Source organism: Podarcis liolepis (assembly GCF_965112155.1).
Source record: "Podarcis liolepis genome assembly, chromosome: 15".
NCBI classification, from domain to species: domain Eukaryota; kingdom Metazoa; phylum Chordata; class Lepidosauria; order Squamata; family Lacertidae; genus Podarcis; species Podarcis liolepis.
In genome coordinates, this window is record NC_139566.1 from 43338994 (window position 1) to 43361756 (window position 22763).

Sequence of the window (22763 nt, forward strand, 5' to 3'; positions counted from 1 at the left end):
CCTGCTGTGTTGGAAATGGCAGCCATTTTGTCTTATGCCATGCTCCCACACCAGCCACTTTCTGCCTGGTGCCCAGGGCACTTTCTCAAAATTCCAAATGTGTCCCAAAAGGTGTTGGACCTGCCTGACAAAAGCCAACGAGGGGAGTTGAATTGGTGTTTACCGTATTTTTTGCCCTATAGGACGCACTTTTTCCCCTCCAAAAATGAAGGGGAAATCTGTGTGCGTCCTATGAGGCAAATACAGGCTTTCGCTGAAGCTTGGAGAGCGAGAGGGGTCGGTGCGCACAGCCCCCTCTCGCTCTCCAGGCTTCAGGAAGCTATCAGCAAGCCTGGGGAGCCTGCGGGAGTTCCTGCAGGGCTCCCTAGGCTGCGGATAGCAGCCTGCTGCACGGAGCGCGGGGCGCACTGAAGCAGAGTGCCCCACACTTCGGGCAGACATCGGCCAGCCCCACAAGCTCGGGGGACAGCGGGGAGGCGCAGCGCCGCCATACTGCTGTTCCCCGACCTGGTTTGGTTTCCCCGACCTGGTTTTGGGGGGGGGATAAAGGAATTCCCCCCCCCAAAAAAAATTAGGTGCATCCCATGGGACGAAAAATACGGTAATTTTAAATCAGACCTTGTTGCTGTTTGTGCCATTAAAACACAACCTTCTTTGGTCCTCAGAATTTTCAATGCATACCTGGAATAGGGGATCCAGATCTTCCTGGCAGGCTTAAGCAGTCAGTACACTGTGGGTTAAACCACAGAGTGTAGGACTTGCCGATCAGAAGGTTGGCAGTTCAAATCCCCGTGACGGGCTGAGCTCCCGTTGCTCGGTCCCTGCTCCTGCCAACCTAGCAGTTCGAAAGCACGTCAAAGTGCAAGTAGATAAATAGGTACTGCTCCGGCGGGACAGTAAACGGCGTTTCCGTGCGCTGCTCTGGTTCGCCAGAAAAGTCATGCTGGCCACATGACCCAGATGCTGTACGCCGGCTCCCTCAACCCCAGAGTCGGTCATGGCTGGACCTAATGGCCAGGGGCCCATTTACCATTATTACCGAAAGGAAAGACCAGATTAACTCTTTCTCAAAACACAGCAAAGGCTCATGTATGAGAGATGAGAGCTTTGCTGATTTCCACTGGGAAGCCCTCTGTTTCTTTGTGTCTGGTTTTGAAGCTGTTTGTTTCTTTCCAGTACAGTGGAACCTCGTGTTACGTACCATCCTCCTTACGAATGCTTTGGCTTCCGAGCTCTGCTAACCTGGAAGTAGACGCTCCTGGTTCCAACCTTTGCCCTGGGATGCGAGTGGAAGTCACGCAGCAGGAGGCGCCATTAGCAGTTTCCTGTTACAAATGGACCTCCGGAACGGATTAAGTACGTAACAGGAGGTACCACTGTAATCTCTCAGGAGTGGGGAGGAGGAGACTTCAGGAGTATCAGATACCAGCCTCATTATTACTGCGTTTCTGGGGGTTAGAGCAGAGAGACCTAACAAACAAACAAACTTGTGTATATACTGGTAATTAAAACTGGGTGTCCCGAGGACTTTGTCCCATGGAATTTCCAGGGACTATCATATACTGTAATGCATATGCAACTGACTGAAGTATATTTTGCCAAAGCGTTTTCTACGGTGGAGGGTGTGCAAAGCAAGGCCTTTCCCTCACAGCAGGAGGGGTAGAGAAGCTGCAGCCCCCCAAACCTTGCTGGGCTTCCAGCGGCCCTATTTGGCCCTGCGGGCTGAGGCTGGTTGGAGCCACAAGGCCCACAAGTTCCCCACTCCTGCTGTGAAGCACAACCTGCCCCTGCCATTTTCTCAGCTGCGGACACAGGCTTGATGACATGGGGGGGGAAATAGTCTCCAAGAACATTTTACTTATCCGCTTGCCTCTACATATTTATGTTAGTCCTTCCAGTCACTGAAATGTAACAAAAACCAGGAGCTTGGCCTTTGCCCAGTTTGCAAAGCGTTCCTGTGTCCTCAGCAGGAAGCCCTTTGGCCTCATAGGCCTGCACTAACGTTTCTGCACTGATTTACAATGTTTTTTGCTTAGGAACTGGTGGGATCAATGTTGCTACTGTGTTTTAATTTACCATTTTCACATGTTTGTATTATCTTCAAATCACTTTGAATTTTATATTGTAATTTTTTAAAAATTAAAAAGTTGTTTCAAACTATTTTTAACACTGTTTTTAATTGTTGTAACCTGATATTGAGCAGAGTTGTTACAAAGCAGTTTGTGACACAACATGTCTGTCTGTCTGTCTGTCTGTCTGTCTGTTTCCACACACACACACACACGTTTATCAAATGTGTAGCTCCCTCCCTCCCAAAACTATCACAACACACTCGGGACAGCTTGCAACGGAACATCAACACAACATCACAGTTTTTTTATGGTGGGAATGTCCCTAACATTCTGGTCTGAGGTTTATCAATAAATATCTATCAGAACGCCTCTCCACAGCTCTCCTTGCTATTCATTCTGAAAAAAAGTTTCATCTGGATGTTGGTAGCCTAACAATAGGAAAATATACAAATTTTGCATGTCTCCCTATGGTATAATAACTTGGAGAATTTGGCTATTTCAGAATAAATAACACACAAGCTGCAGGTCTTCAAGAGACCTGGAACGCTTCTTGGCCATCCGACGGAACTTTAGTTCTTAAGTTTCAGAATCAGGTGCACAGCACTCGCCATTGCGCCATTGTGAGAATCAGGGCAGTCTTGAGTTAGTGTTGTGTGTAACCATTTCTCATGCATGTGGTATTATATGCCATGCCACGCAATCGCATTATAATTTAGTTTCCTGGCATTGTTAACTGGTATTTGTTGCTATGCTTCACATTTATAAACACTGTTTTGCACCCCGTCCCCATCTCCCGGCAGCGAGAGGCTTCAAGGGTTCCAACCTGTTCCCTGAGGTGGTTTCATGGGAATGAGGCTCCACTGGAGACTCAGGAACAGAAGCTTCAGATCCACATATATAAAGTGGGGCAGAGAGAAAGCAAAGGTCCAGAAGGTGGGGACGGACCTAAAATAATTAACGGTTCTGCAATATCTTTGTTAGGACAAACAAAAATGTCACAAATGTTGTGCCACTCTTTTGCGACATTTTGGCCAGTCCTATTAAAAGGATTTCTGCTGGGGGTTTTCCAGCTGTACACAATTCCCCACCAGATTTCTAGGGGAAGGCCCCAGTGACATAACACTGGATTCCCACAAGCCTCTGTGTTTCACTCAGTTCCAGGTAACTTCTTTCTAAACAACCCTTTAGAGCTCTTTGAGAGTATCCCGTGAGAATGTGTAGATGATGCATGGCAACTATTCACTGGGACATGAGATGGAAAGACCATGGGAGAAAACCAAGCGCTCATGGAAGGATGCAGTGCTTCACACCTTTTGAAGCAATGTGATGTATGTTTAATATGCAATGCCATAAATAATTGTACACTTGCCAGGACAATTGTTTGTATTTCTTTTTAGAGTTTTAAAAATAAATAAAAACTTTTTTAAAAAATAATAAGCTTTTGATGGTCCTTCATCCAAGACTCCTGAAGAACAGCCCTCCAGATGGCAGTAGTATGCTATTGTTGGGGAAGGATCTCAGAAAAAAACACCAAGTGGGATTATCCGCCATTAGTGCGCTGTTTTTGCATCAGCTGTGTCCACACTACATTTAAAATTCTGTTATACCACTTTAATAGTCATGGCTTCTCCCAAAGACTCATGGGAAGTGTAGTTCATGAAGGGCGCAGAGTTGTTAGGGACGGCCCTGGTCCTCTCCCAGAGCTACAGTTCCCAGAGTTCTTTGGGAAGACAGACTGATTGTTGAACCACTCAAATTGTAATTCTGGGAGGGGAACAGGGGTCTCCTAACAACTCCCAGCACCCTTAACAAACTACAGTTCCCAGAGTTCTTTGGAGGAGGGACGCACCGTGCTGGATTTACGTATAAGCTAAACAAGCTATAGCCTAGGGCCCCACTCTCTTGGGGGCCTCCAAAAAATATAAAGGGGAAAAAACCTGGGTATACATTTCCAAAATATAAGATAAAAAACATAAAAAGAAACCTGCATACAGCAACAGTGTTTGTGTGTTGTGTAGGCTCCTATAATCATAGCTGTCAACTTTCAGATTTGAAAAGAAGGGATCAGCCGCCTCACCTGTCCCGGAGACAGTCTATGGGATATCTAACAATCCGGTCTAGCAGCGGGAAGCAGTGGGAAACGGTGCTAGAATAAGGGAATTTCCCGCAAAAAAAGGGAAGGTTGACAGCTATCTATGATGTAAGTAAGCAATGGGCCCCGCCTGCTCCCTAAAATATCACTGGTTTGCTCATTTCTGCATATAGGGTACCTACATTCTGCATGTGCAAATGGCTTTAGATACCTATTAGGTGCATAAATTATAGCATATATTCAACACAAAAAACAGCGACAATTCGTTGTTGACAAAGGACAGCTGGACATACAAAGGGCCCCATTGCCGCCAGTAGCTTAGGGCCTCATCCAGCCTAAATCTGGCCCTGGGGAAGCCCTTGCTACTACAGTGGTACCTCGGGTTAAGTACTTAATTCATTCTGGAAGTCCATTCTTAAACTGAAACTGTTCTTAAACTGAAGCACCACTTTAGCTAACAGGGCCTCCTGCTGGAAGGAGATTTACAATGAAATGAAAAAGATGCTGAGATACACCTTCGCTAAAAGACCAGAAACCTTCTTATTGGGTATTGTAGGAAAGGATATTGAAAGAAAGGACCGTAAACTTTTCCAGTACGCGGTAACGGCTGCTAGAATTGTGTTAGCTCAGAGATGGAAGCAGGAGGAAACCCCAACGGTGGAAGAGTGGAGAGAAAAATTGACAGAATATGTAGAATTGGATAAATTAACAGGGAAAATCAGATATACTAAAGATCAAAAGTTTATTCAAGACTGGGGAAAATTTGTGGGTTATCTGGAAAATAACTGTGATGTAAATACAACGCTAGTGGGTTTTAAAGAGGCACTGTAAAGAATTAATAAGTATTGTCTATTAGAAATAATGTAGGAAGGGAGGAAAAATGGCAATATGTAAGAATGGAATGCGTATGAAAGGAATAACTACGAATGATTGTCAGTAACGTTGAAGGAAGTCTAAAATGGATAAGAATGTTGTGATATGGATAAAATGTATAACTGGTTGGAAACCAATAAAATTTTTAAAATGCAAAAAAAAAAAAAAAAAAAAAGGGCCTCCTGCTGCTGCCACGCTGCTGGAGCACAATTTCTGTTCTCATCCTGAAGCAAAGTTCTTAACCTGAAGCACTATTTCTGGGTTAGCGAGTCTGTACCCTGAAGCGTCTGTAACCCGAGGTACCACTGTATTAAAAGTGTTCGGGTGTGTGAATGAGACCCAGCCTGGGGGTCCTCCCCCTTTCCCCACTCACGCCTTTCCCATCCCGGGTCGCAAGTTCGTGCAGCCTTCGGACTTCGCACGCAGCTGAATCTCGCCGACGAAGCAGCCGCGACTCCTCTCCTTTCCTCTTGCGGAGTCCCGTGCACTTTGCCCGCGGGCGGCAGGAGGAGCAGCGCCTCCGCTTCCTCGCCCCCAATCCGACCTCAGGCGCCGGAGGAGGAGGAGGAGGAGGAGGAAGGGAGCCGCCTCTTTCGAACTCGCCCCCGGGAGGCGGAGCGGCGGGACTCGCCCTCTATAAAGCCCTCCGGCGGCCTCCCTTCGGGGATCGCGCTGCTGCTTCTTCGCCGCCCTTCTGGCTCCATGGCCGGCCCGGGCAAGGCGTGCGCCGGCTTGTACAGCTTCCTCTTCGAGTACGACACGCCGCGGATCGTGCTGATCAAGAGCCGCAAAGTGGGGCTCATGAACCGGCTGGTCCAGCTGGCCATCCTGGCCTACGTCATCGGGTAAGGCGGGGGCCGGCGAGGGAGGAGACCCCCGGACCTCTCTTCCTCGCCAACGCGATCCTCCTCCCCAGAACTGGGGCAGTGTAGCAGGGGAACTCCCTTGTTGCCAGAGGAGGGTAGTCCTTGAATTCCGTAGGTGTCTACTCGGAAGTAAGCCCCTCCAATAGGATTTACTTACAAAGGAGTTGGTTGCAGCGAAGTTGCGCTTCTCCAGATGTTGGCTGCATACGCCCCATATGTTGAAAACACTTTGCCCTCCTCCTGAGATTCCTGGGTGCTTTAGTTTACCCCTCACCGAGCTGCAGTTCCCAGCACCCATCATGAACTATAGTTCCCATAATTCATTCCAGGCTGGGGGAAGAATATACTTTACATGTATGCATGGGCGTAGCCAGGATTTATGGGGGGCCAGGCGTTATGTTGGCAGGGGGGCAGAACCTCTGTTAGTTAAGTGTAAACTCCCCTCGGCAGTATGCAATTTATTTATTTCTGCCACAGCAGCGGCCAGAATAGTGCATGCTATTAAAAGTCACTTGTAATAAGATGAAGAAGGTTTAAAATTGGATTATTAAGTATACAAGGCTTTAAGGACATGCGTGAATGAGTACTAAACAATGGAACCAAGAGGGGGAGTGGAGGGAAGTCAAACAAAAATGTGGTTTAAAAGGTTGTCTATGATGTTTTCTTTTTCTTTTTTATGCATTGCTGTTATTATTTTTATTTTGCTGTTATTCTTTTTTGGAAAATTAACAAAATGTTATCCAAAAAACCCCCACAGAATAGTGCATGCTAAAAATTGGCAAGAAAAATAATACTAGCTAAAGAACAATGGCTGTATAAATGGACAAAATACACCGAACTCGCAAGCATGACAGCCTAAATAAGGAATTGGGATGGAAAACAAATAAAGGACGGATGGGAAAGTTTGGGGGAGTACTTAAAAAAAAGTTGATACTAAAGCAAAGCTACAAGTAGGGGTAATTCTCTGAACAACAGTAAATACAAAGATAGACTAGAAGGGGAAAAGTAGGGTGGATTAATATTTGGATATTCAACAATTACAAATGCCATGGCAGGCTAGGCTGGGAAGTCTATATGGAAAGAATATTTGATGGCAAGGTATGATATGTAAATAGAAAAATGGAAAATGCATAAATGATGGGAAGTGGAGGAGACCAGTAACACCTGCAGGTTTCCCTAACTGTGCAAGACTAAGGGGATAAGCTAAAAAAGATTTCCCCCAAAATGTGTGCATTTTTACTTCTTGAAAAATGGCAACCCTACTTAAACCTAAATTCTGAGGTGGATGTTCTGCCCCCCCCCCTTCTTGCAGCTGGGTCTTCGTGTGGGAAAAGGGCTACCAAGAAACAGATTCAGTGGTGAGTTCGGTGACCACAAAAGTGAAGGGTGTCACCGTGACCAATACTTCAGAGCTGGGGCTCCGAGTTTGGGATGTAGCCGATTACGTGATTCCGCCTCAGGTATGTACACAGGAGCTGAATCTCATGAGGGCTTTGCTGGGTATGACACATACTTCCTGTTTGTGGTCAGGAGTCTCTCTGCCTTGGAGCAAACGGAACAGTTTTTACCTGCTAGCTCTTCAAAGGAGACCATTAGATCACAGGACTAAAGTTAAACAGAGCCTAAGACATACAGCGGCCGTCTTTATGAGGGTTAATAAGAAATGCCTGCATTCTGGGGTGGCCAACCAGCCAGTTGTTCAGATCCATTCCATCCTGCTTTCATTCCTGAGTTTGGTATGGAACTTGTATTGGTCACCTGGGTAGATGACGTATACCGGGAGAGGGACATGGAGAATGCAACCTTGTGGGGGGTTTTGTAACATCTTTATTGAAAGTTTTAAAAGTACATAACCATATGTGCACCAAGCATTGTGAGATGGAAAGAAAAAGAGAAAAAGAGAAACAGAACCCGTGCAAAAGGGAAAACAAAGGGAGGGAGGAAAAAAACCCCAAACTTTTACAATGTTGTTATTGTACTTCACCAGATCTTAACCCATTACAGTACAATGGTACCTCCGTATAAGTCCGCCCCGTCCAGCATCCATTTGCGTTTTGTCGAGTGTCCTTTTCGTTGAGCGTCCGGGGCTCCGGAACGGATCCCAGACTCAAAACAAGGTACCACTGTATTTCTAAGAATGGGTTCCAAATATCATTGAATTTGTCCATGGCAAGTCTGCATTTATATGCAAGTTGTTCATATGTTGCGAGTTTGCATAAGTCTTCAATCCAATCATAGAAGGGAGCCATATTTTTATTTTTCCAGTTCATCAGAACCAGTCTTTTTGCTGTGGTCAGGGCACAGAGAGTCCACTCATATTGTCCTTTTGTAAGGTTCCAGGTGCTGGGTATATAATTCAAGAAGATATTTTGCTCTGTAAATGTAAGGTTGTTCTGTACAGTTCTGTTGATGGTTTCAGTTACCTTCTGCCCAAAGTCTTTCAATATAGGACAATGAAAAAACATATGTTTTAGAGAAGCAAGAAGAATGCAACCTTGTTGATTCTGGACCTTTCAGAGGCTTATGATGTCACTGACCTTCTTATCTTTTTGGGCCTCTTAGCCAAAATGCGATGGAGAGACTGGATTCTACTCACAGAATAAAAACTGGCAGTGATCTACCCCTTTTGTGGTCAAAGTTGTTTTGAGTAAAGGGGAAAGGGGAAAAGTCACTCACCAAAAGATTGCTAGGGAAACAATCTGCCTCACAGCAAAAACTACGTCTTCCATTCCAGCAAAAATGGAGGATGGAGAGAGAGGCCGGGGCCAATGCTCTTATGCCACCGCAAAGGAAAAGGAGCCCACGGTTGACAGCGATCGACCAGAACCTCCCGGGGATCGATCAGTCGATCACAATCGACCTGTTGGACATCCCTGCTCTATGGTGATGGCTTCAGGCCTTGTTTAGAGGGCATATCTCAGAAAACATGTCTGCTGCTTGCAGCCTGTGGGATACAGCATGTACCAAGCATTCCCAGTCTTGATAGCCTCCAGATCAGGGGTTGGCAAAGTTTTTGTGGCTTGGGCCGGTTCACAGTCCTGCAGACACCACGGTGGGCTGGAGTGTGTGTGCACGCATGCATGCATGTGCAAACACTATTTCCAGCATGGAGGAGGTGTGCGCAGCTTCCCATTCGCTGCAGGAGCTTCCTTCAGCCAATGGGAAGCCAGCCAGCATCACGGAAGGCGGTCCCCGCTCTGCTCTGTGCCAGTTTAGCGCAGCGCACGGGAGCTGACCAAGTGGGCAGTGGGGGTCCATGGGCCGGTTAAACAACCCAATGGGCCGCTTGTGGCCCATGGGCCTTAGGTTGCCGACCCCTGCTACAGATCTTTGGGGCCATCAGTGCCAGCAGTGAGGACGACCAATGGGAGTTGTAGTTTGAGGGCGCTATGAGTGTCCCTGGACCTGAGGCCCAAATCTAGTCCAGCATTCTGTTCCCACAGTGGTCAGTCAGATGCCTCAGGGAAGCCCAAGGCAGGACCTGAGAGAACCTCGTCTAATCCAAGAGGACACTTTGCAAATAGCTGCTAGGCCCCTCCTAGTAGACTGTTGTGTGGAATAATTTCTTCTCTGTCATAGAACTCGGTTCAATATGTCTTTGCATGCTGCGGCTTCAAGGCAGAACGGGTGTAAGCTTCCTCTGTTGATTCTCTTTTATGGCTGTTGTGAAAGAATGATAAGGTCAGCTCTGCTGAGTCTTTCCTCTTGGCTAAACCTCAACTTCTCCTGTTTTATGCCTCTGCCTCTGATCTCTGCAGCTTGCGGCTTCCTGGGAGCCACACTGTGACTGAGTCATCTCCCTAAACAATCGTATTTGATTTGCTGTTTTAAGCATGTATGAAAGCATTTATACTTGGATCAATATGAGTTTGGTATAGAAAGAAAAATCTAACAACAACAACAACAAACATTATACCCCTCTTCGGCCACATTCACACCATACATACATTTGAAGTGCTATAATAACACTTTTTTAAAATTGAATTTTATTAACATATACATATTACATATACAAAAGAAAAATAAAGAAAAAAAGAGAACACAGTTTTACTGTGGATTGTCCCATTGGGAGGGATGTAAGTACAAACTTGCACTTGAACAAGGGATCAGTAAACAAAAGTTTGGCTTGTGGGTTCCACTGCCTCACCTTCTGTCTCCAGATTGTCACCCCAGCTCAGTCTGACCAGCTCCAAATCTTGACCCGTTGATAATCTCATGTTGTTGGTGCAACAAGCTCTGACACTCTATGGGATGTCCAGTTATTTCACCTAGTAGCAAGTTGTTCTTCCTGAGCTCAACTCCTGGGCAAAAAGTTTTCTTGCTTCCACTCAAAATTCGCCTTTCAACTTCTAATGGAAACTGTGCTGATGGTCAATGATCTACTGCTCTTTCATTCTGAGCTGATAAGATGCCCATGATCACATTTTAGCTTCTGAGCCATTGGTTTGTGGGAGGTGGGCAGTAACCACCTTTTCCTGTACCCCTCCGAGGGGCATTTCAATCAAAGTTTCCCCTTCTACTAAAATGAGCTAGGCCTTGATCCTGTCTGGCTTCTCCTTGGGAACTACCACCGATCCAGATCGCTGTGTGAAGCTGAACTCGTTCTTTTTTCTTTAGGGCGAGAACTCCATATTCGTCATGACAAACATGATCATCACTCAGAATCAAACTCAAGGACACTGTGCAGAGGTAGGCTCCCACTAACATCAAGCTTTCAATGCTCAGAATTCATTCGTCTTTTGTCTGAAACCATAAAGGAAATGCTGTGCAATTTCGGGAGCTGAGTTGAGGAGTTGGCCATTCAGTTTACACCCCAGAGCCAAAGTAGTGACGCCATCTTTGGGGAATTAGGATTTTAATAGCTGCTGGTGTTTCGGGGTGGAGCCAGCCTGTTGATAAAAGTAGGAGCAGCTACCATGAGCAAACACTGCCGGGTCCTCAGTTGGCTATGCTGGTTCCAAAGCAGAACCAGGGAGAGAAGCAGAGGGGGTGGGAAAGAGGGTTGAAATCCTTAGGAAATAAATTACGTAAATTTGTAGCCTTTAGAAACCAGAGAAAGAGATGGTTTTTTGACCTGGGCCTTAGGGGGTTTAATGCCCAGGGACCCAGCAGTAAAGGTAAAGGTAAAGGGGCCCCTGACCATTAGGTCCAGTCGTGCCCAACTCTGGGGCTGCGACGCTCATCTCACTTTACTGGCCAAGGGAGCCGGCGTACAGCTTCCGGGTCATGTGGCCAGCAGGACTAAGCCGCTTCTGGCGAACCAGAGCAGCGCTCGGAAACGCCATTTACCTTCCCGCCGGAGCGATACCTATTTATCTACTTGCACTTTTTAGTGTGCTTTCGAACTGCTAGGTTGGCAGGAGCAGGGACAGAGTGACAGGAGCTCACCCCGTCATGGGGATTCAAACCGCTGACCTTCTGATCGGCAAGTCCTAGGCTCTGTGGTTTAACCCACAGCGCCACCTGCGTCCCTTGTGAAGGTGGCTTTTAATTTACAGTGGTACCTCGGGTTACGTACTTAGTTCGTTCTGGAGGTCCGTTCTTAACCTGAAACTGTTCTTAACCTGAAGCACCACTTTGGCTAATGTGGCCTCCTGCTGCCACGCGATTTCTGTTCTCATCCTGAGGTAAAGTTCATATATATATATATATATATATATATATATATATATATATATGCTTTCGTAGATTTTCACGGGTACAGGAATGCAGGTTTTGGTGTCTTCGGGTGTCTTCCCGTGTAAGAGTTGGGGTGTCTAGGCGACGTTTCAACGAGGTCTCACTCGTCATCTTCAGGCTGGTGCTTTCGGCTTCTTGACACCCGAAGACATCCTGCTCTGTTCCAGTAACAAGAAGCCGAAAGCACCAGCCTGAAGATGACGAGTGAGACCTCGTCGAAACGTCGCCTAGACACCCCAACTCTTACACGGGAAGACACCCGAAGACACCAAAACCTGCATATATATATATATATATATATATATATATATATATATATATATATCAATTTCAACATAACAATTTATCAATCCAAATATTCAATTACATTATTCCCCCCCCCCAGGACTTCCCTCAGCTCCCCTCTCTGTTTCCCCCCCCCCCCACATATTGTTCTCTGCATATTATAAAATTGTACATATCCTTGCCTTGTCTATCATATATTCAACTAATAAATTTGTGGCTGTTTATTCAAAACCTGCTAAGGAGTCCGAGTCATTTTGTTGTCTTTTTAAGTAGTTTGTAAAAAGTTCCCATTTTTCCTTGAAGTCACGATTGTCCTTGTCGTGCAGCTTATATGTCAACTTGGCCAATTCCGCACAGCTCATCAATTTTTCTTGCCACTGTTCTTTCGTTGGGATTTCCTCGTTCTTCCATTCTTGTGCTAACACGACTCTTGCCAGTGTTGCAGCATACATAAATAGGTTTCTTATTTTTCTTGGCAGGTCTTGTCCTACAATCCCTAACAAAAATGCTCATGGTTTTTTTGCAAATGTCATTTTTTAAAAAAGAGAGAACAATCTGTAAAGTTCAGATTCACTTTCCACAATTTTCCCCAGTCCTCAAATTGTATGTTATGTCCTATATCTTGTGCCCATTTGATCATGACCGATTTGACCTCCTCATCTTTTGTTTCCCATTCTAGCAGAATACTATATGCTTTCTTCAGCAGCTTCCCTTCTTCTTCTATAACTTCCTTTTGAAATCTGGAAGTTGTATAACTAAACCCTTTCTTATTCTCTTCCTCAACATCTCATAAAGTTGTCTATAGTGTAGCCAACTCTGAAAATGGTCTTTGATTTCCTCAAACTCTTTTAATTTCCGTTTCCCTTCTTGATCCCTCAGTAGATCTCTATATGTGGGCCACTTCCCCTTTTTGCCAAGCGGTTTGAATCATGAAGCTTCAATTGGTGATAGCCACCAAGGTGTTTTTTGCTCTATTAGATCTTTGTACCTTTCCCATACCCTGAGGTAAAGTTCTTAACCTGAAGTACTACTTCTGGGTTAGCGGAGTCTGTAACCTGAAGTGCTTGTAACCCGAGGTACCACAGTATGACACCCCCAATCAGAAAGGAAGAGGACCTACATAACTCCTCCGGTCTTTTTTCTCTGCATACTATTGTTTTAAATTGTGGTGTTTGCCAACTTGGTTGGATCAAAGTATTTCTAGCACATATCCCAATTTATGTAGATTTCCCAGTTTGCCTCTGTGCAGAATTCTGACTCTCTCTTTCTCTCGTTCTTTCCTTCCTTCCTTTCATTGAGTGAAGAGCCCTACTTGTTAGCTCCCGCTTATTTGATTTATTTCAACGAATCCAAGCATAGTGGATTAACTAGTTCAGAAAGAGCTTTTTTGTTTTGATGTGCCCCCATGCAAACCCTTTCATAAGCGCTAGTTTTGGAGGCCACGGGGTGGAGGGAGGGGACATGGCAACCGCTGCCCTTCTGTTTATCTGCACCATCTTCTTCCTCTCCAGTTTCCAGATAAAACCACACGGTGCCATTCTAGCGAAAACTGCACGGAAGGATACGTTGGGACACACAGCAATGGTAGGAGCTGGTGTGGTCTTCTTTGTGCCTGCTAATCATTTTGCTCACTTTTTTTTGATAAAATCTTGACCTTGAGATCTGAAAACATATAGATAGGGCAGCATTTCTAAGCGGGAACTGTATCTTGCAGATTTCAAGGATATTGTGCAATGGTGTGATTGATTTCAACTGTAGATACTTGTTATGGGTTTTGGAGGGGAGGAATTCTGATTACACACTTGGGTGCTGCCGCCCCCTAATTCTCCACACTTCCCTGATGGCAAGCCATTTTCTCTCAGCCTCAAACACCATCACCGCCCTCTGCAAGAAGAGGGTAGTTCTGGCCTACTGTTCATAGGAAGATGTTAGGTCTGAAGCCTGACTTACACATGTGGCAGCAGAAAAACTCAGAATCATAGAATCATCGAGTTGGAAGGAACCCAAGGGTCATCTAGTCCAACCCCCTAGAATGCAGGAATCACGTTTAAAGCATCCGTGACAGGAGGCCATCCAACCTCTGCATAAAAACCTCCAAGGAAGGAGAGTCCTGAGGCAGCATAGTTCTTGCTAGCATAACAGTTTGATGAGGACGCTCTTGGTATCCCTTCAGGTGTCCAGACTGGGAAGTGTGTTCCATACAGAAACTCAACCGAGAAAACCTGTGAGGTCTTTGCCTGGTGTCCAGTGGAGGATGATGAACATGTTCCCAAGTGAGTGTCTTAACTCTAACAAGTTGCTTTTTAAAAAAACCAAACATGGCTAGGTGCTGAGATACTTCCACCAGGTAGCTACGCTCAGACGTCTTTTGGAGCTCAATGGTGTTGACGGCCTTTGCTTTCCCAGGCCTTCAGGGAAGCAGTGTTTATTGGTTGGCACTGCTGTGGCCTGGTCCCAAAGGCCATTGTTTCCTTCCCCCATAGCCGTGGGTGGGATGCTCAGCATTCCCCCCTCTGGCCACATTGGCATGGGCAGAAAGGCCTGTTTGAATGGGCCATTCAGGGGACACTGGGGACGGGCAGCCTTGCAGTGCTATAAATGGAAGGCTTTACCTGAGGTCACCCTCTTTGGATATCACCCCTGCCTGAGTGAATTTGGGGTGTTATGTGTGCAAAGTGTGCACTGACCTATGGGGGGCCAGACCACCTTTTTGAAGTGAGATTGTTGGATTGTTGCCTTGTTGCTAGCCATGATTGTCAGGCATAAAGTGAAATCGCATGTTTCCACTGAGACATTCTCTTTCTCCTCCCTGCCCCATCCCATCCCCTGGTCCTTTCTCAATCCCCTCCAGACCAGCTTTCCTACATAATGCTGCAAACTTCACCCTCCTGGTAAAGAACAACATCTGGTACCCCAAGTTCAACTTCACTAAGTGCGTATACACCCCCCCCCAATCACTAACGTCTTTGGGCTGCGCTCACTGGAGCATTAATCACAAGTTGTTGGGTTCTTGTGCTAGCAGGAAAAAGAATCAGTCCTTGTATTATTTGTGTCACAATATAAAATCACAGCACTGAAGAATTCAGCAATGCTTTGCCAAGCATGGAGGTGGCAGGGTGGGATGGCTCTAGGTTTCCGGGTTCCCTTGGGCAAGACCCTGTCAGTGTGAGACCCTTCCTCCCACGAGCCACTTTGCTCGCTGCCATTGTTTACTGGTGCTGCATCTACTGCAGTAAGCGGCCTTATACCAAGCCAGGCTCACTGGTCCATCTGTCTCAGTGTTCTCTACACTGACTAGCTATGGCTCTCCATGGTTTCAGGTGGGGAATCTTTCTCTAGCCCTGCCTGGAGATGCCAGGGATTGAACCTTGGACTCCTGGCATGAGCCACTGCCCTTCTCCTAACACTGGCATTGTGGAACAGCAGCGGCTTTCAGCCAGGATTAAGTTTGCAGAATGAATGAGCTTATGCTCATTCTCTCATTTCAAAAGCTTGCCAGAGATAACCCCCCCACACCTTTTCCTAGACAACATCTTTATGTGGAGTGGGCAAGGCAGGTGTTTCTAGTTCAGTATACAGGAAGTTGCACCCTTTGGGCGGAAGGGCAGGATATAAATTTAATAGGTAAATCACCCAGTGAGTTCCCCGGATGACCTTAACTCTGGAATCTCTCACTTCTTCCCCACCCAGGCGAAACATCCTCCCCAACATAAGTAAATCGTACCTCAAGAACTGCAAATACAATGCCAAAACGGACCCCTTTTGCCCCATTTTCCGCCTCCGTGATGTGGTTGAATCTGCTGGTCAGAATTTCCAAGAGATGGCTGTTGAGGTTGGTTAGAATCTGTGGTGGGAAAATACGACAGGAAGGGAAGAATGATAATCCAATCTGGAGCCGAGTGCAAGAGTTGCGAATTAGATTAAAAAAAAAAAATACTTAGATTTATCTTCCTTTAAAGATAGGATAAATTTTCTATATGCACATAGCATGTATTGTTAACTTGGGCTGTGAGACATAAGTGCTCCTTCCACTGGCCCCTGGGGCTCTGGCCAGGCCACAGACCCCTCCCCTGCCCAGGCCCCACTTGCTATCAGCTCCACTCCACAGGCTCTTCCAGTGCTTTCTCATGTCCTTGCACCGTGATAATAGCCTGGATGATAAGCAAAACTGTCCATGGAGTGCAGTCTGCTGTGCAAAGGCTGTTAGCTGCAACACCAGAATCTGGGAGCCTCCAGGTCAGGAGAACAGTTGCTTTACGCCTCACTTGTGGGCTGCCAAGAAGACCCTCGACCTAGCATCTCTTCAGGTGGGGGGGGCACCTGGAGAGAAGGGCCCTAAAGGATGCTCTCAGTGTACAAGTGCCGGCTGGTGTCTGGCAAGGGCAGGCCTTAAGACTGCCTGCCGTGTGGTGGTGCTCCTTAAGGCTGCCTCCAGCAAGAGCTGCTCCTGTGTGCAGACTGCCTGGCCAGGCAGGGGGCCTCTCTGTGGTCAGTGGCGTAGCGTGGGTTGTCAGCACCCGGGGCAAGGCAAGTAATTTGCGCCCCCTAACCCGTGGATTTGCGCCCCCTAACCCGTGGATTTGCGCCCCCTAACCCTAACCCCCAGATGTTGTGCCCGGTGCGGCCGGCCCCCCCTGCACCCCCACGCTATGCCACTGTCTGTGGTAGCTTCTCCTGTCAGAAGCCCCCGTGTGTTCTGTGCCTCAGGATGGGGTTTGGGCCTCACCCCTCCTTGTGGCAGTGTGGGGTCAGCTTGCGTGATGGGGGGGGCATTGATCCGCAATGAGAGCGGGAAGCCTGTGGGGCAGCTGCCCCGTGAGTCCACTTCTGAGCAAGCCCCACAAGGCGGCAGCTGCACGGCGAGAGCCTTCGTTTCCTGTTTAATGTCTGTTTCCAACCTCTTCCCCTCCTCTTGAGCATCCAGCATATTTGAACAAGGGCAGCTGGGTAGCAGTTTGTACAAATGGTGCTCTTTGGCAGATGCACATTATAAGGAATGCGATTAATGGAGCAAATATTTAACTTTCCTTGTTTGGGCTTGCTATCTTCTCAAGATCAAGGCCTCTTTCAAACAATGAGCTTTGCTTCTAGTCGCATTTGTCAGTTGCATTTCCAAAAGGCTCTTTTTGCTAACGCTTCAACTTGGTTCAGCCGTGCAAAGTGTAAACTTAAAAGTGTCCAGTTCAGAACTGCTCTTCACTTGCCAAGGTGGATTTATGCAAGCTGTGCTGTTCTTTAAGGCCTCAGTATTCCAATCTGTAATACTGGGATAATAGTACTGACCAGTGGCGTAGCGTGGGGGGTGCAGGGGGGGCTGTCCGCACCGGGCGCAACATCTGGGGGTTAGGGGGCACAAATCCACGGGTTAGGGGGCGCAAATTACTTGCCTTGCCCCGGGTGCTGACAACCCACGCTACGCCACTGGTACTGACCAAACTTACAGGGCTATTGGAATAATCATTGTGAGAACACGTTAATGTGCTTTGAACATTTGAAACAAGCTGTAGAAAAACCTTTACAAGTATGTCAGTCTGCAAGTACCCCTTCCATTTAGATTTCGTCAGAGTGTTTTAAAAACGTAAAACTTTGCTTCTAGACTCAAGCCTTACAGCTGCATGCAGAACACTCAGGCAAACTGGCGGACGGAGACAAATGACAGCAGCTTTATTATATTTTGAGATTGTGCATTGAGATTATATTGTTCATAAACCACATGGGAAGGATTTGTATCCTGAAAAGTGGGGTGTAAATAATTGCAATAAATAACTGCATTTTATGGTGCAATGTGTTTTGGCATCAATGAGACCTAGAAACTTGTCCCTCACTCTTTTTTTGTACCAAAATTGACTTGGGTTATGGTGGATGCAGTGTACACTACACTCTGTAGAAAATTTTGTGCATGGTCTGCTGTAAAAGACAATTGCATCCGTGACCATGGGGGGGGGGGGGAATGAATGATGTCCCATATGAGGGCTGTTTGAATTTAAATTGAATGCACTGTTTCGGTTTCTACAGGGTGGAGTGATGGGGCTGCAGATCAGCTGGAACTGTAATTTGGACAAGGCTGCCTCTCATTGTTTGCCAAAGTACACCTTCCGTCGTATCGACAACAAGGATTCTGGCCACACCGTCTCTCCAGGATACAATTTCAGGTAGGGTGGTTTGGGGTAACCAGGGAACCCACCATGGTATAGCCTCTAGCCAAGTCAAACTCTTTTGGTGCAGGGTCTGATGTCTGGAGCAGGTGAAGAGAGTGTTTGTTTAGGTGTGGTGATTTGTTGGAAGAGTTGGCTTATGCTGTTGATTTTTAATTGTACTGGTTTTACTGTGATGCCTGTGAGCACTTTCACTTGATGCAGAGCACCAGTGGAGACCAGTTGCTCTGGACCAGTGACCCACATGAATGTGTGTGTGCAGCAGCTCTGGAGCAGACACACCAGGATTTCTAATAATAATAATAATAATAAATTTTATTTATATCCCGCCCTCCCCAGCCGAAGCCGGGCTCAGGGCGGCTAACAACACTAAAATAGTGCAACATTATAAAACATCATAAGAATTAATTAAAATCAAAATTGATGGCAACCATAAACTAAAGTATTGTAAAGATTGCCAAAGGAGGGAGTCAGGCTGTGCCCTAACCAAAGGCCTGGTGGAACAGCTCTGTCTTGCAGGCCCTGCGGAAAGATGTCAAGTCCTGCAGGGCCCTTGTCTCTTGTGACAGAGCGTTCCACCAGGTTGGAGCCGCAGCCGAAAAAGCCCTGGCTCTAGTTGAGGCCAGCCTAACCTCTCTGTGGCCTGGGACCTTCAAGATGTTTTTATTTGAGGACCGTAAGTTCCTCTGTGGGGCATACCAGGAGAGGCGGTCCCGTAGATACGAGGGTCCTAGGCCGTGTAGGGCTTTGAAGGTTAAAACCAGCACCTTAAACCTGATCCTGTACTCCACCGGGAGCCAGTGCAGCTGGTATAGCACCGGATGAATGTGATCCCGCAGCGAAGACCCCGTAAGGAGTCTCGCTGCGGCATTCTGCACCCGCTGGAGTTTCTGGGTCAGTCTCAAGGGCAGCCCCACGTAGAGCGAGTTACAATAATCCAGTCTGGAGGTGACCGTCGCGTGGATCACAGTGGCTAGGTCAGGACGAGAGAGGTAAGGAGCCAACTGCTTAGCTTGGCGGAGATGAAAAAATGCCGCCTTTGTTATAGCTGCAATCTGCGCCTCCATGGAGAGGGAGGTATCGAAGATTACACCCAAACTCTTAACGGACGGTGCTGGCACTAATTGCACCCCCGCAAGAGATGGGAGTTGCCCCCTCAATCCCATATCGTCCCGTCCCAGCCAGAGGACCTCTGTCTTCGAAGGATTTAACTTCAACCGGCTCCCACGTAACCATCCAGCCCCAGCTTTCTAACTGGGTTATGAGATCCCTGAAGATTTGCAGTTGTTTGCATCCATCTGTCTTGAGAGACAATGGAGTGCGCCTCTAGGGGTGAAGTCAAACCACTGTGTTAGCAGCACTTACGTGACCTCCCTGGGGCACAAGCCTGGGCAGTGTTTATGGAGGTCCTGGGCTGCCCAGAGGACAAGACCCACCTCTCCTTTTTCTTTTCCCAAACAGATTTGCTAAATATTACAAGAATGCTGGTGGCAGAGACTCCCGGACGCTCATCAAGGCCTATGGAATCCGCTTTGATATCATGGTGTTTGGCAAGGTAGCTACCTGCTTTTGCAAAGGGCATAAGGAGGCCAGCTGCCTCTGAGTTTGGCGTGGCTGTGGCGACCCTCAGATGGCACCAGGCATGCATGACACCCCTCTGCTTTGTTCCCTTAAGAACGGGGAGAGAGAACCCAAATCTCATTTAACAGACGGCCCCATGTTTGAGCCCTGGCATTTCCAGCAAGAGTACCCAAGACCTTTGACCTGCTACCAGTCAGAATAATTCTGCTGTCCTCAACTTTTTGGGACCCAACTTTTAAACACATTCTGTGACGTGTGACCACATTTCTAGTTGTTGCTTTAAGTATGTCCACCTGCCTCCTCCACTCATTTCTTTCTCTTTCATAGAAACTGTGAATTTTTGTGTGTGTCCAACATCTTTGTCTTCCTGAGTTGTTGAATGTTCTGTTGCACCAGTTAGTGCTGGAGGTTTCACCACCACAGACATGAGACAATTCAGACAGTCACAGAACGGCCATCCTTTTCTTACAAACAAATGCCATAAAGCCGGCCTTCCCCAACCTGGTGCCCTTCCCAGATAATGTTGGACTCCAACTCCCGTTGTTCCTGACCAGTGCCCATACTGGCTGGGGCTGATGGGAATTGGAGTCCAACACCACCTGTCAGTGGAAAGTTGCCATAAATGGAGAGCGATCGGAAAAAGGACTTGTGTATAACTTGTGTATATCGGTGTGTTTTTTAGGCAGGAAAATTTGATATCATTCCTACGATGATTAACATTGGATCTGGCTTAGCCCTGTTTGGTGTGGTAAGCCCTTTATTCTCCCTCACAACTGGTTGCCTTTTAATAAGGTGTTTAATAAGGTGTTTCAACATTTGAAAATAAGTAAAATCTCTTTTTTGCCTTTGAATCTCAACTAGGCGACAGTCCTCTGTGATATCATTGTCCTGTATTTCATGAAGAAAAAATATTATTATAGAGAGAAGAAATACAAATATGTTGAAGACTATGACTTGGTAAGTTTGCTTTGTGTTAGGATTTGCTCCCATAGTTTTCTCTCTTTGTATCTGTTTCTTCTTCCTTCCATATCTCTCTCTCTCTCTCTCTCTCTCTCTCTCTGTCTTTCCAGAAGGAAAAGAATAAATATGGATGTGGTACATCCATTCTTTCTTCCCCTAAAAGAAGCTTGGAAACTATATTAAGGATTGCTAACAATTCTTGGTGCCACCATATAACTAGACTTTCCTGTGTGAGACACTGTGAGAATTTAAAAAACCATTTATAATACCAAATTCCCACCTTGGTTTCTGGCCCAATGGCCCTGTGGCTTAATTGGATGTTAGTCACTTTCTTTTCCTTTATAGCTGGGGAACCTGTTGCCCTTCAGATGCTCCCATCATCCTATTGATCAATGTGGCTCCTACAGATAAATGTCATTCGAATATATTAGGCTAGAGCTATCTAGCTTCTCATGGGGAATGAAGATTTACCATAAAGTAGATAGACTTGTGGTGGGTGTTCTTAATTTAAAAAAGGGCTTGATTTCAGCTGCTTGCATTTTATAAGGCATAGTAAAGATACATTTTTAGGGGCTAACCAGGCTGGGATAGCAGGCTTGTTGGTTTTTGAATGTCTATTGTAGATTTTTTCAATTTCGCTGTTCTGTATGGGACAATGACAATAAAAATTATTGTATCGTATCGTATTGCTAGATTACAGCAAATTGTTTTTAGAGACGAACAGGCCAAAGGTCCATCAAGTCCAGCGTGTGGTTTTCAGAGGGGCCAACCAGATGCCTCTGGGAAGCCCAAAATCACAATAGCGCACCTTGATCAGTTTGGAGCACAGTAGGGGGAAGAGGGCTTGGTTCATTGCCTTATTGGCAACCTTTTGCCAGCTTATTAGAAAAGTTTGGTTGGGCTTTTTGAAAGTGTGTTGCTTTGCCTTAGCAAGTGCAGTTCCTGTAGAACCTTGTAGGGGTCCTTCCGGCATTGCAGGGGGTTGGGCTAGATCATAGCTGTCAACCTTCCCTTTTTTGGCGAGAAATTCCCTTATTCCAGTGCCGCTTCCCGCTGCTTCCCCAGATTGTTAGATATCCCATAGACTGTCCCCGGGACAGGTGAGGCTGCTGATCCCTTATTTTCAAATCTGAAAGTTGACAGCTATGGACTAGATGACCCTTGGGATCCCTTCCAATTCTAAGATTCTGCAATTCAATGAACCTTACAGGCTAATTTGCTTAGGAAATTTCCCTTGGGGCAATGTTAGCCAGATTCTGTCTTGTGTCTTGTTGTTGTTCTTGCACTGACTTCCCCCTCTTCTTTCATAGGAAGCCAATTCGTCCTATGGCTCCCAGGGAGAAACTCAGGAAGGCTGTCGCATCCGATGACCAACCCAAAGTGCTGATGTCCAATGAATTTCACACATGCACAGGCTGTGAAGGGGAACAGAAACCCACAGAAATTATTATTCTGTTCAGTCTTGCTTCCAATATGGATGATGCCCTGATAAAGGGAATGTAAAGATTGTGATATTCTGCAAATAATGATAACCACTTTCTGTGAAAGTTCTTTTTTTGCTGGGGTGGGGGAAGATATTTCGGGGACCAGCAAAGCCCTGGATAGTCTGGGGTAATTTTGAGGGCCCCCTAAAGTTGTGGCAATGGAAAAAGCAAGTGGCCTGTTTTCCCCCAAGTTGCTTCTGGGTAGGATTCCTTCCCTTTCTGCCCCCTTCCGCCCTGGTTCCTCTTCATTTCATCCCCCCATCTTTGCTGGATTTAAACAAGCTAGGTCTTCTGCTGCCTTCCTTGCACAGATCCCAGTTCCTATTCTTAGCGGGCGATAGAATCCCCAGCATTCCATGGGGCAAGGAAGGCGCTCTGACCTGTGAACTACATGGCATACTGCCAGTCCTTTCCCTTTGCACTTTCCTTAATTTTTGTCCTTTAGAATTCAATTCCAAACTGAAGGAATGGATATAGGTCAAAAAGAAGTAAATCTGTACATCCTTGCACTTTCCCCCTGTCTAGATTACATGGGAGCAAAAAGAAAAGTTGATTAATGTGAATGGGGGCGGGATTTTAGGGGAGAGATCTATTTTGTGGAGAAAATAAAGCTATTGGAAACTTTCATCTTCTTGTGCCTCCTTCCTGTATGGGTAGCCTGGAATGCAAAGTTGCAACTGAATATTCACACAATTTTAATTCTGTGCAAAGTAAAT

At 46.4% G+C, this 22763-nt stretch overlaps 1 protein-coding gene and 3 long non-coding RNA genes across 5 annotated transcripts in view; 3 read left to right on the forward strand and 1 right to left on the reverse strand.

The window, feature by feature from the left end:
- LOC310694063 overlaps positions 1-2160 on the forward strand; it is a 132519-nt gene extending 130359 nt beyond the window's left edge. The window contains exon 2 of the long non-coding RNA XR_014519512.1: positions 576-2160. This is a non-coding gene — a long non-coding RNA (uncharacterized lncRNA). The remainder of the gene's footprint in view (positions 1-575) is intronic.
- Positions 2161-2251: 91 nt separating this feature from the next.
- Positions 2252-9938, reverse strand: LOC310694056. Its single transcript, XR_014519505.1, has 3 exons — positions 9263-9938; positions 5344-8836; positions 2252-4522 (listed from the first exon to the last, which is right to left on the reverse strand). It is a non-coding gene; the product is annotated as an uncharacterized lncRNA (long non-coding RNA).
- On the forward strand, positions 5740-22672 carry P2RX4 (purinergic receptor P2X 4; the record flags this gene model as incomplete). Of its 2 annotated transcripts, XM_083476735.1 has the most annotated exons (12): positions 5740-5882; positions 7216-7363; positions 10521-10592; positions 13379-13451; positions 14041-14140; positions 14719-14799; positions 15558-15699; positions 17883-18019; positions 19484-19577; positions 20286-20351; positions 20465-20560; positions 21874-22672. In XM_083476735.1, 12 exons carry the CDS (start codon positions 5740-5742, stop codon positions 21931-21933), a joined length of 1212 nt encoding a protein of 403 aa, XP_083332861.1. In that variant the 3' UTR covers positions 21934-22672. The 2 variants fall into 2 exon arrangements, with proteins under 2 accessions (XP_083332861.1, XP_083332862.1); XM_083476736.1 differs by lacking the exon at positions 10521-10592.
- Positions 16529-17808, forward strand: LOC310694067. The gene is made up of 2 exons (XR_014519516.1): positions 16529-17152; positions 17311-17808. It is a non-coding gene; the product is annotated as an uncharacterized lncRNA (long non-coding RNA).
- Positions 22673-22763: the final 91 nt, after the last annotated feature.